This window comes from Pseudopodoces humilis, chromosome 6 (assembly GCF_049639895.1).
Source record: "Pseudopodoces humilis isolate 2021_Gansu_Grassland_sample_001 chromosome 6, ASM4963989v1, whole genome shotgun sequence".
NCBI classification, from domain to species: domain Eukaryota; kingdom Metazoa; phylum Chordata; class Aves; order Passeriformes; family Paridae; genus Pseudopodoces; species Pseudopodoces humilis.
Genome location: NC_142205.1, coordinates 52,190,694 through 52,204,815, shown reverse-complemented (window position 1 = coordinate 52,204,815; position 14,122 = coordinate 52,190,694). Strand labels below are relative to the sequence as shown.

General features: G+C 37.0%; 1 protein-coding gene across 3 annotated transcripts in view; it reads left to right on the top strand.

Annotated features, from left to right (window-relative positions):
* The window catches only part of CCSER1 (coiled-coil serine rich protein 1), a 637,091-nt gene extending 629,087 nt beyond the window's left edge, over positions 1-8,004 (top strand). For all 3 annotated transcript variants that reach the window (XM_088056598.1, XM_088056597.1, XM_088056599.1), the window contains exon 11: positions 7,528-8,004. In XM_088056598.1, coding sequence (XP_087912724.1) covers positions 7,528-8,004 — 477 coding nt within the window. The remainder of the gene's footprint in view (positions 1-7,527) is intronic.
* Positions 8,005-14,122: the final 6,118 nt, after the last annotated feature.

The following is a 14,122-nucleotide window of genomic DNA, read 5'->3' as shown; positions in this document are numbered from 1 at the left end:
TCTTCATAGAAGGTAAGATACAAAAAATACACAGAGACACAATCTGAGACCCTATAATATGCCCAGCTATTAAAGCAAAAGCCTCACATGCCAAACTATTAAGATTCTTATCCTAAACATAACATCTGTAAGCATAACATCTATACTTTTACTTTCTTTTCCTAGAAGTATTTTTCAGATGTAGAGCAATATAGGATATAAGCAACTGTACAATGCATTTTAAAAGCTTCCTGAGACTACCACTTCTAAGGCTGCTGTCTGCTGGTATATTATCTAAGGGAATACATCATCATACGAATTTCATTTTATATATGAAATTTCTAATACTCTGGGAAATCATGCTAGGTGGTATTAGATTAAGAAAACATTTAAGTGTATAACTGGAAACTTAGTAAAGACTAAGTATTCACACACTTAGTCTTTACTAAGTTTCCAATTAGTAGTTGTCAAAGGTACTTGCCACCTACAAGTCAGTTTTCATTCAGATGATCTACAGGTACAATAATCAGGTTTTGGTGACCACATGTCAGTCCTGAGGCTAGAAATGGACTTCACAGCTTTCAGACAGCTGTTCATCAATAAAATAGGTAAGGCACAAGGCAGAGATCCTTGAACAACATATTATGTCTACATGGCACATCAAATGCTGTACAGAAACACTGGCTTAGCTTGCAAAGCCAGGGCTCCCTGTCAGCATAGCAGTAAATGTCAGCTGAGTAGCACACACTTTCAGAAGAGCTAATTAGCACTTGTGCAGTTTTCCTGCTTGTAAGTCCAGAGCAAACTCCCTTAGTGTTTCCTTAGGACATCTGTGTCTTCCTTCACTGCCCACACTGCACAAACTGTGGTCTTTTGAAGTGACCCTCATGTTCCCATGGGTCCACTTCTCCTTTCCTATCAGTTCATTTTGCATCAGTTATGCCAAAGAGGACCTTGACTGTACACACCTATGGCTTTCCATATGGCTGTAGCTAAAAGCATGGCATAAGTGGCCCTAATTTCTCTTGGGCTGCACAGAGATAGTGAGACCCAATGTGCTGGGTGATCATGGGGCCTATCCAGTCTCCTGGAATGCAGCCTGGGAGGCCCAAGGGCAAGTTTGACTTGGCATCTTATTCTAGACTCTGCTGCCTGTAACCAAAGACAGAGGCTCTGTATAAAAAGAGCTTAATGAAGAGATTTTCCTCATTGTTGGCTGCAGTAGTCTGCCCAAAGAACCTGAGGGGGTACAAGATCAGTAGAAAGATGCTGAAGGCTTCTGTAGAAGCAGAGGTGGTGTGAGACTTGCTGGAGATTGGGGACCTAGTATTTGCTAAAGACAGGATGTTTCTGAGATTAGGGATTTAACAGATCTTTTAAATGTGTGTAAAAGTCCATTGCATCTTTTTTACTATTTTTTTCTCCAACTGCAGCAAAAGAAAGGTTCGTTACCTTTTCTGTTTTGACCTTCTGATCTTAGGGAAGACTTAGACTTCCCTAGACTTGCAGACTGAGAAACATAAGATTTGTTATTTCACATAGTATGTCCTGCTGTTTGGTAGTTCTGTCATTGAAGGATCCACACAACTTAGTGGTTTTCATTTTCCTAAGTATTTTTGGAGTTATTTAAAATTTTAAAGCATAAGGTATTACAAGGTGTTAGTATCATCTAAATAAATTTTGTAGTATTTTTGAGGAATGCAATCAACAGCTCCAAAGATACAATTGTTTTATCTGGGAGGTGTGGCAAACAGCTGTAAAATGCAGAATCTTCTCAGCTTTACTAATGAGCAAAATCCTCCACTTAACCCTTGAAATGCATTATTGAGAATGCAGGGCAGTGATTTACTGTTACTAGAAATTAATGGGAAGTTATTTGTTTTCTTCCTGCTTTATAAAACAGCACTACATCTTTTACATCTTGTTGTCTTAACTGTGCATTATTACTCAGATAAATTGTCAAGAATAATTCCATGTTGCGAGAAGATGACGATCCTTTTTAAGCACTCAGTCTGTTACTTACCACATTGTATCATCACTACCATAAAATTCTTTTCGGACATTAACTCACCATTATGGTTAACTTTTATTCTGTTTGCCTGTTTGTTTAAATGGCCTTATGGCAAAGAGACAGCATTTTAGCATCTCATAATTTTTGCTTTCAGTAAGAAAATGAAGCGTTTGAAAGGCATAAAGAAAAATGTTTGTGACTTAGGTTGACTGCATTCATCTTGTAAAGGACAACAGCAGCTGATTCTTACCCATAACCTGTTGATGCAAGCCCATGCCTTATTTTGCCATGCTGGACTTTATTTCCTTCATTTGTCCCCTGTTGCCAGAGGGCAGCATCAGATGTTCAATAGATGCAGGTCTGGATTGTAAAAGCTACTCTCTCAGTCCAGGTGCTACTGAAATCAATAAGAGTGAAAGATTTTTAAGAGACTTGAATGAAGAACAATTACCTGCTGCAGCTAAATTACGTTTTGTGTTGGATCATCTCTAGCCTGGAAGCTGGTAAGCACAAAAGTGAGGAGGTGTAGAAATTAAGAGGCTGACATAGTGACAGATGTGGCATATCAAAGCACTGAGTTAACCTGTGTTTTGGTAAATTAGATCTGCACTTATATAAACTGTCAGAACTGCAAAAGGCATCTGAAGGTGTATAAATTCAAAAGCATCATGAAGGGCTTCATCCTTCCCATCCTTAAAAGAAATAGAGCTATAGAACCTTGTTTTGTGCCTGGACTCCTTTATGTTGCTCTATATTTTCTGGGTTCTGGGCCAGCCTGCAAATGGAGACAGTTCTGCAGAAGGTGCTGCAATCCAGCTGAGACCTGACAGGGCCCAAGGGAGCCATGCTGGGCCCTGCAGTAAATATTACATTGGAGAATACATTTTACATTCCTTGTGTATCAGCAAACACAAAATAATTAAGCAGTAGAAAACATGATGGAATCCAGAAAGTCTTCAGGTTCCTGTCAGAATAATTGCTATCTACAGAGTGCTTCCATTAACACCTCTGAAAGTGTAAAATCCTTTGGGGTGGCAAAACCATGTTCTTGAACTACACCATTGTTTGGTTGTCAGGGTACAGCAGGTACACTGATGAGAGCGTGTTTTGTTTGGTTTTATTCTCTATGCCTCATGTCAGAATGATGGATTTAAGAAAGTTGCTATTCTTTGAATAATTACATTATAGGCATCTAAGACTCCCAAATGCCTCTGGGCACAGACATCTTAAAAATCTGCACCCTTTTTGGGGTGTTTTTGTAATTCATGTCTTTTCCCATCATTTTTTATTAGTACTTTATCACCAGACAGTCAGAAACAATATTCATTTTCAAATGTCCTGCAGCAGTGTTGTCTTGTTGTTAACTCTTGTCATATTTCACTCATTGGCTTTGAAAATGGAAAGTGATGAATGGCTGCAGTGTTTTGTTTATAACTTCTCATTCTGGAGCTTTCTATAAAAGTAGTACATTTTCATTATTTAACACTGAGTCATTGAAGGGACTTAGGTTTTTTTTCTTATTATAAGAAAAAGTTATTAGACTTACAATCACAAAAATGAACCCTCAAAAATTATGGAAAGAATATTTTAAGAATATTAAGCTCCCATTTTGATTCAAGCCTAATTTATTTAGCACTAGTATGGAATAATGAAATCTAAAGTATTTTGACCTTTCTCACTCTTATGTACCTTAAAACAGAAGTGATCACGATACAAACTGACTAAAATTTTACAGCCAATCAGATTTTAATAATTTTTTTTCTTTTTTCCTTTTTGAGAAATAGACTCGAGCATGAAGGCCTGCACTTCTTGTGACTGTGTTTAATACGATCAGGAAATTCAAATCCAGATGTTTGCTTAAAGGTTAAGACATATTTGAAACAACAAAGGAGGTCTTTTCTTTCTGCTGCATATATTTAAAATGGGCTGCTTTTGAAAGAAATTTCAGAACCCCATTTGCATCCTAATTGCAACCCATTTCCTGAGTCCACAGTTAGGCAGACTATAGCGTGGCATTGGGGATTTCTGGGGCAGAGAAATTGTTGGTTCTAGCTGAGCTACTGAAAAATAAAAGGGAAAAAGATGAATGGATTTTTTGGTTCAGCAGTCACCAGCTGGCAGATCGGCTCCTTGGAGCTCCGCCAAGCAGCAGTTTACAGCAGCCCTGCAGCTGCTCTAGGCTGGGCTGGAGCACGACTGGCACGAAGCCACCTTCAGCTTTGGACAAGGACTCAGCCTTCGAATTGGCCAACAGATGCGCTGGGACTGTGGCTTTGCTCGCTCGTGGCTAATGCTCAGAGAACGCAGTTGGTACCTGAAAGCTCAGCGCTGGAAAATTTGCGTTAATTGCTTACAGGAAGATAAGGAGAAATAAGTAACAAACAAATGTTTAAGTTTGTCCAAAGTCGGTTTGGTTTGGGAGTTTTTTGGTATGGCATGTGTGGCTTTTACTTTTGTGCATCTCATTCTGGGACATTTTTCTTATTTTGACCTGTTCAGGAGGATCCTAAATAAAATGGACCAGCAAGAAAATTTGGTTGCACTGCATTCTTTCAAACTAAATTATCTGAATTCATCGAAAGAAAAATTAATTAATTTCAATTATTGTGTGTTGCCATTTTTATAAAAATGTTAGAATCATACCAAAAAATAACTTGCATGAAAATTAAAGCAGCACTGGACTTACTGACAATATTTTGGAGGGAGAATAGTGTTATTGGGATGAGCAGAGGAGAGGATTTCTTGTTGATTTTGACTCCCATCTGACACCTGTTCTCTCTTTTCCTGATTAAAAGCTATTCTTCAGTAATTTACTGATAACATAGATAACAATAGTATTGGGTTTTGGCAGTGTTTCATAAAACTCTCTGTTCATTTGATGTGTAACTATGCATCTGATAGAATGAGTCTGTCTTTCCTTGTTAACCATCTTATTATCTTATTGGCAGGGACAGGGCCAAACCAATTCCTTAAAATTGTGATGGCATATTCTGAATTTCTATTGGTGTTTTAATGTAGGTAAATTAGCTCTTAATTTGTCACCACCTGGTATTTGTTTAATTATTCAGTAGGTGGGGAATTTCAGCAAGTTACAGTTTCACGAAACTAAGACCATCACTAACCACATATGTATTATTAAATATTTATTGATACATATACACACAGTCTCCCCCCATCAGAAACCAATATTTTGTAGACCTAAATAATTTAGAATTTATTTTATTTTAGAATTTAGAATTTATTTTCTAAATTGAAAATATTTCATGTGAAATATAACCTTGATAAGGAAGAGAAAAGGAACACCCCAGTGCTAGATAGTCATAACAGCGTTTCATCAAGTTAAAAAGCAATAGGTGACAATAACCAGCTGAACTTAGATACAATTTTGCATTAAAAAATCGTTGAACTGTTGTGGACAGCTAGATGAACATGAATGAACAATTTCATGCTGTTGCTAAATAAAATTACTAGCCTCCTACTGGAGTAATTAATAAGAAGCAGATGAAGAAGTCCTTCATAGGATTAATAGTGTTTGTTCTGTTTCATAATGGTGGCAGGTTACCTTGAGTACTGTACTCCTGAGCCTTCTACTTCAAGAAAAAAACAGTGGAATTACTGAAGGGGATGTATATAGAAGACAAGTGTGAATGACTCAGAGTCTAGCAGATGAGTCCTGTGAGAAAAGATCAATGTGGTATTTTTTATTCTAGAGTAGAGAGGAATAAGGAGTTGCTTGACAGCATTCTTTGAAGACATAAATAAGTATTTGAGATTGAACAGTAATTCTTTCTTCATTTTCACAAGAGAGAGAAAAGGAATGGTCTTGAAGCTGGAAAGACACTAAAGTTTAGACATTAGGAAGACCTTTTCTAAAAGTAATATAGTGAAAAAATCTTGGAGGACAAGGCTGTACCGGTTACATCGATGAAGGTCCTTAACAGATGGTTAAGGACCATAAATGTCCAGAGGGATAAACTGGAGTTAACCAGAAGTCCCATGGAGGTCCCACCATGAAGTTCCTCTAAGGTTCCATATCAACCTTTAGGTTTTCAAAGATACAGGGTGACATACGGTAACTCCTGAAACATTCCCTTACAATAAATGCTTGGATTTTTGAAAGGGCATTGAATTTGACTCTTGTCCCAGTGGGAAGCTTATATTAACTGGCATGGAAGTAAATAATTAATATATAGATTAAATAAATATAAAGGAAAATGTTTGAACTTACAGACAGGTCCTCCCAAGAATGATACCCTAGGAATTAAATTGAATTTCATTTCAACACGTATGTGTTATAGATGCAGAAACTGATGTTTTCCAGAAGTGTTCTACTCCCATTTATAAATCTGTGTGCAGTCAGCACTGAATAAAGTGGGGAAAAAATGATGTTCCAGTCCTAATATTTTTTTTTTTTTTTTTTAAATATCATCTCTGATGCCTAAAATGCACTGCAGTCCTTATACCCAAATCTACATATGGCTCTGCATGGAATCATGACCATTAGCCTGCACTAAAAAAGAATATAAGCTATGAATACTGACAATATCATTCTTCTGTGCTGTTTAAAATAGTGAAGTGATACAATTCATTCTGAAACAATATATCTGAGTTTCCTGTGGAATCATGGAAACACCCTGAAATATTTTTAGCCAAATATTGTTGTAAGGCTTGGTAGTATTTTTTATTCTCTCAGCTTTGTTCTGCAACATCAGAGCCCATATGTCAATGTAAATGTCAAGAAACTGCTCCTGTGTCCTTTCAGAGTTCTGTTGCAGAAAACCTGTAAGGAGCCAAACTGGACTTTTGTTTCAAGTTAACCAGTTGCTTTAACCATGCAGTGTGTACCCTGGTCAGGTACACACTGGAAGTCTGCAGTGATCTGATTTGCCATGCACAGATAAATGACCATCATCTCAACAGAAGCAGAAGCATGCATGCTTGCACAGCTTCAGGATTTGGTAACATGCTGGAATCCTTCTTACATTGTATTTTTTCCAGGTAGCTGAAATAAAATTTGTGTTCTTCTCTAGCATGTACTTGACTTGTAAATACACAACAAAACACCTGGATTCAAGGGACAGTGAAAATTGAACATGTTCTGAGCTTAACTGAGACGTGAAGATATTTACAAAATATGTTAAGTTTTGCAAGGATTTGAGAGTATTAAGTGTTGAACTCAATGCAATCAAAATTCTCTTGTTTCATTATGTGGAATGCTTTTGAAAATCTGCTTACAATTCATGGAAACTTTTTATCCATTTATTATGTTCTTTAAAAAAATCCTCCTTTGATTTGAACTAGTTTTTTAAGGAAAGTGCCTAAATTGTTACCTCTAGCAAACATTTTTCAACTCTAGTGCTATTAAAAGTCAATGAAGTTTTGGAAGTTTTAACATCAATCGGAGTTGTCTTTTATTTTAATCTGCCAGACCCATGTGCTGTTCATGTGTAGTGAGGAGTGGTTTATGTACTGCACACCATTTCTCTACTGTGTTCTTTTACTAATACTTTTTGGTTTGTCTTGTTGTGTTTCCCCAGACTACATATCCAGTCAGAATGGTGAGCCAAAATCTCAGCACAAGGGACAGAAAGTCAGCACATACTCCCACCGAGGACCCTTTTAGACACACACCAGGCAACCAAGCAGCAGCGTACGAAAGCAAGAGCTGTCAGCTGTCTAATTTGTGTCTGAGCAGCCTCCTGAAGGAGAAGGAGATCGTGGAAGTCATCAAGCACACGCGAGGCACGTACGAAAGCCTGGCTTCAGAGGTGACGCAGAACGGTTTGGCCCCCAGCACAGCAAAGCCAGCACCCACGGCTGACGGCTTCCCCATGTTCTCAGGAGCTCCGAAGGACCAAAGCGCTGTGCCTCGGCAGCACACCACCTTCACAGGGAGACTGGGACAGCCCCCAAGGGGACCCATCTCTTTACACATGTACAGCAGGAAAAACGTTTTCCTCCACCACAATTTACACACGGCAGAGCTGCAGACTTTAGGTCAACAGGATGGCTAACGAGGTGCTTATTTTCTTGCCGTGGAAGGAGAGTTGATTAAAGAGGGATGTAAGCTCACCTAGAGCTCTTCTTCAGTTCTCATCTGCTGCTACTTTCATGTGAAAAAAAAAGAAATTAAATTTGAACATTGTGTGTAGGTTCCATATTTTCCCACCTCAGACTGAGGCAAAAGGATGAACGAGATTGTTAAATAACTGGGCTGATTTGTCTTGCAGAAGTCATGGGTTTAATAAGTGGGACCGTTGGCTGGCACTGCTAGTCCAATATTGGCTAAATATATTTTTTCCCCTCTATAAATCACTATCATTCCCTGGAGTTCTAGAAGATGATCTTAAATAAAACCTGTATGTTTAATAATATTACCGTTAAAGTAGATGTGAGGAATAAATAGATAAGTAATTAGTAAACCCTCATGAATTTCATAGACATTAGGGAAATTAGGAGTCAGAAATCTTTCAGGACCCTCTTTTTACACTTCTGTTTTTTAATACAGTGAAATTTGGTCAGTTACAGAGTGTTACCACTTCCTGCTGTATGTGTTTCATGAGTGCCTCATGCCACAAGTGGAGGAAGTGATTGATTTTCCTCTAACAGGTTCATAGAGATTCACCAGGTATTTGAGTCAGTAAATTAGGTCCCAGACTGAGGATGTCAGCTTGTTTCCTCAACCTTCCCTCTTCAACACTTTTATTTAACTACATTTCTTTGACTGTTTCTGTTCTATAAGGGCATGTCAAATTGTGGTGATCTTTGTGCTTTACAGGCACTGTAGCACTCATGATGCAATGTGACATTCTGCTGTGTAATTCATCCTATAATTTCATTTCACTTCCCAAACCAAAAAATGTGTGAAAGACTAAAGTAACATAATAATAATAAGGCAAAATAATCTTTTTCCCCACGCCAACCAACCTGCATCAGTCATAATTTCTGTGGGTTGTGTCATCTGCATTTAAGGACCTGTTGGTTTACACCAGTTCAGTGGGTTTGTTAGTCTTGACAGGTTACAAACAAGTGAGATTAATTTATTACCTGGTCTCACAGGAGTATGAAGTCATCTGACCATGCCACAGAGACCTGTCAGTAGCAAAAGATCTGGTTTTACCCTCTCAGAGGTTTGGAAACCTCTGAGTCCAGTTACTCCAAACATGTGCCATGTGTGAAACGTGACACTTCATTTACAACCTCTCTGATGCAGGGTAATCTGTTTGAGTTGTAATGGCACATGCAGTTAGTAGTTTAAAAATAATTTGGCATATTTAAGTACAGTTGAGTCATATCTGAGACAAGTCACCTCTCTCGTTAACTGGTGATTAATAGGGAAAGACAAGGGTGTAGCATGTTCTCACACACAGAAACAAGCCATTGTGACTTAACATGTAAAATAAAGCTTCTGCAGCCACTAAAAATCTGCAACTTTTAAATGTTAAGTCAGATGGAGTATGTGAAATGAAGACAAAAATTTACTTAGTGTTAAATGTATCTGCTTCACTGCTTAATATTTGGATTAATACAAGGAAATTGCATTAACAAGTCTTGCTTAGACTAAGAAAAAAAATAGACTATGAGCTTGGCAGATATTTTGTAAAGTAATTTCAGCAGCCTGAAATTTCAGGCTTCTGTTTATTGAGGATTTTATTTGGATTAAAGCTGATTTTATTACATTATCTGATGTTGAAGAGAGCAGGTTTTGTCTAAATATATAGTGATCATTTTTGGTACCCAGAGATGGATGCATAAGCACCAAGACAAACATTTGCCAAAATTCTTTGTGTTCATGTGTGCATTGCTACTGCCAAAACAGAATGTGCAAAAATTGCAAACACAGCTTTACCGAATTAACTGTGGGTATTCAAGACTCCCAGTCCTGCATTGAGACTCATAATTTAAAGTCTATCAAACAAGATAAAAATAGTAATAAGATAATTTCACTACTCAAAATCAATTTTTCTTCTCAGCAATATCTTAAAGTCGTGGTAGATTGAAAGGACAGTTAATTCTTACTAACGATTCTTTTCAGTGTTGCTCATCTCAAGAGCTGATGTATGCAATTCAATTTGTGATCTGTAAATAAGTTAAACATACACTGTAATCAAGGAATTTTTTTTTTTTCCAGGATACAAATGTACTGTACTGTTACAAAAAAAAAAAAAACAGAACCCAAAAACTAAACAAACCAATACCCTCTTCAGTTTTAGGTTAGGTACTGTATCTATAGTTGTTTTTTTCCTGGGAAAATGGACTTTTGGATTACACTTCATTTAAAAAAAATCCATCTACAAACTTCAAAAATAGCATTTTAAATGCTACTATTTTCTTGGAGAATCTTTTATAGAGCTGAAACTTAAAAAAAATTTGAAAAAAACAGTTCAATGAAAGTGAGGGTTATTTTTAAAATGTCATCTTGAAGCTGTTTTGTATCAGTATTTTCAGCATTATTTGTAATACTAAGTGTAAATCTCGCCCAGAGAAGGGTATTAGCCACATGTTAATGTACAGTACAGCAGTAACTGTAAAAGAGGACCTTTCTTTGATCCTCTTGTGTATATAGGAAATCATAAAGCAACAGCATGTGGACATTCTTGCAGTGAATTGATTCCTTTGTACTAAAAATCTCTAGTTTTTTAAGAGTTCCATGTACAAAATGATTTATACATTTCTCCAAGGCTGTACATATCCAAAGACATGACACCAGGGGAAAAGGCATTTATTATTTTTTTTCCATGGATGTACCTTTCTTCCCTTCTTCTTTTTTTTTTTTTTTTCTCTTTCTGTACAACAAAGCATAACTGCAAAGTTTCTGCTTAAAAATACTTGTTAGTTCCATGTCTTTTGGTGATAGAGGGCGTTTTAAGGAGGAGGAAATCCCTGAAGAAAAACTGTTTCCATTTGAAGCAGGGTCCGTCCCACTTTTTTAGAGCAATCACTTGGCAAAAGAAACCTTAGATCTGTGCCCTAAATATTTTTTTAATAATTTAACAGAGCCACACCTGAAATGTGCTTATCATCATCTCTAGACTTAACCCCGACTAGGACATGTTCATAAGATACAATAACATGCTAGGGGCAGCCCTGGGCATAAATTATTGAGATGGAAGGAAAACATTTGTCCAATACTGGTTTTATGTTTGGCTTTCTGAGCAGTGGAAAGGGGTTTTTGTATGTGCATGTGGATGAAGCTCAAGCTGTGTGCTTGTGCACACTGGAAAAAGAAATCTTGCTACAAAGCTCTCCTCTATTTAGGCTATTTAGCAGCATATGAAAGTATCCAGCAACAGAAATTTCTGCCACCTTTCCAGACAGGCCAGCCCTCTGTATGTAAAATGAAACAGCCAGAAAAGATTCCTTTACTTCAGTCCAGACTCTTACTGGTTTCTATTCCACACAACTCCACATAAATGTTAGAAGGGCTTTATTTATGTGGCTTTTTTCCTGGGTATTATGAAAGGGTGTATATCCAGACTAAGATCTTCAAATGATGTTTAGATAAGCATTTGAAAGCTTACCAAAGCGTTCATGTTTGTCCTACAGGTTCATTTCAGTCATTACAAGTTCATTACCAATAAAAATTGGTGGTTTTCTCTTTCAAAAAGCCAGTTTGGAAGTAATGATTTCTGTCTGTGCTGATTCACTTTATACTGTTAAATACACAGTGCACTCTTCAGAGTAAGAAAAATGAGGTGTTTACAAATCAGTACTGTACTTTATATGCCCTGAGAGTTGTGCCATATCTTCACTGGTTTGATTGGTATGACACTGACTTCCATTAGGTTATACCAAGTTAAGTCACCTGATGACTGAGATTGTGGCCTTTAATCCAGCTAGTCTCAGTTTATGCACAGGAGATCTCTAAATCTGGAAATCTTTCCTGGGTCACAAAAAAAAAAAAAAAAAAAATACTTACTCTAACAAAAACATCAGATCACGATCTATGGTGAGTGCATTTTTTTTCCCCCCTTCACATTCAAAATCAAAAAACTCCTTTGAACATCTACATAGTTCACAAGTGAAAAAGAGTAATATCTAACAAAATGCAAAATCTTGAAATAAAAATCTGGAGAAAAAAAATACAGGGGAGTCTTCTCACAGACGTTTGTAAAGTTAATAAGTTTGTAAAGACGTTGATAACTTCTGTATCTGAGTGCAGTAATGAAATATGTTCTATGGCCTCTACCACTCTCTGCTGAATTTTTTCAGAGGGAGAATTTGCTGTTTGAAGCTTGTTCAAGACAAAGCAGAGAGTACAGTCTGAGAGAGTAGATTGAAAATATCTGTGCAGGTCTTCTCCCAGCTGGGAGAAACACACAGCATCCTTTCCTTTCCAGGATATATCTTAGTGTTCTTCAGCAAGAAGCTGAGAGAGATTCCTCAGGAGAAAAGCCTCAAATCACGCAGGCCACAGCTGTCTTTAAATGGGCTTGACTTTAACATGTCCCATAGAAGGCACTTCTAAAATAATGTGGAAATTTCAGCAGCTGCAGAACACACCTTGCTGGGTTGTTGGGGCTTTGTTTTTGAGATAAGAATGCCATGTGCTAGTTTTAACCTTGTAAACTCTGTTTGGAACTTGCTTGCTCGCTGGTGATCTACCCAGGATGTGAGAGTTTATCCACTGTAATGGATATGATACTAACTCCTCACATTTAAAGACATTGGATATCCTCCCTGAGGAGCTTGGGATTTGCAATGTATTTTCAGTCTAGGAGAACTATCTGGATTTAATTATCTTCTTCAAGGATCTTCAGTTGTTGCAAAGTAGAAAAGAAACTTATTTATTGAAGTATTTTGGAAAGATTTTGTGGTTATTTTTATTTTAAAATACACTTAAACAGTTTCTCCCTGTATCTAAAGAAAAGCAAAAAAAAAAAAAAAGGAAAAAAAACCCCAACTTTTATCAGTATATATTTCCCATAAATCTGTGATTCTCACTAGCCACAGCTGTCACTTGCATTCTGTTCAGCTGTGAAATATTTTTGGATTTGCTGTTTTTGTTGCCTTCATTACCTCTAGTTCTGGGGTTTTTTGCCATCAATCCAGTACTTGAAACACACAGGGAGGGCTGTTGAGGATTTCTGTGGAAGTAATCCTGGTACTCTGAAAGCAGTGCAACAAAAAACTTACCTGGAGGTCATTGTGTGTTTCCTGGATGGTGGATGATGGAAAACCTATTCTGAGTGATCATAGCTGTGAAGGATTTGTGAGAATCTGATGGATGTGACAAATACCGTATCTTCTGGCTTCTACATCCACTTAAAGGTTGCAGAACAGAAAATACTCCACTGAGAAGATTTTTCTAGTGGGCAAACAGTATCTCCTTATATTCTGTATCATGACCCTTTCTGCCTCTCTGGATTTCAGGAACATTTCCCTTAGGTATGGAGTTGTGATGACTCTGTATAGAAGTTGCACCACAGTCTTATTTCTGCTACGAGAAGGCTCCACTGCATTTTTTTTTATTATTATTATTTTTTTTTTTTATTTAAAATATCACATCACTAAAATAAATGTTTTAACATTTTCCCCCAGAATTGCTGTGCTGCTGGGGTAGTAGAAAGCAGTGCATTCACATAAAATGTCCCTTTCCTATCTGGGTAGGCTGTTGGTGAGCTGAGGTCACAGCTGATTTACATCTACCCAAAAACTGTCAAACTTACTTCAGCATCTACATAGACAAATACATTGCCAGGGTTGACCCTGCTTTTGTCACATTGAAAAGACCCTAATAATGTAATTTTAAAATGCATATGGTAATCAGCAGTAGTAGGAGAATTTTAATTTATTTTCAATTTTCAATTATGTCAATGCACTTTATATAATGGTTTAATATGAATTACACAGGGACTTTTATTTTTTTCCTAACCTAAACTTGATTTTAACAGGGTTCAGAATTCTCTGCTTAAATTTAAGCATGTAAGCAATCCCATAAAACAGTCAAATCCTTCTTCTTTAAAAAGCTAACACACAAGTAAATAATATTTTTTCTGACAAAAACAATTACATTTGTGTTTATTGTTTGAAAGGTATGATGTATAAAAAGTATTTTTACTTCTATCTTAATATAGCTACTTTTCAAACACTCCACATAAGTAGAAAAGATAAGAAACGGCCTTCATACTA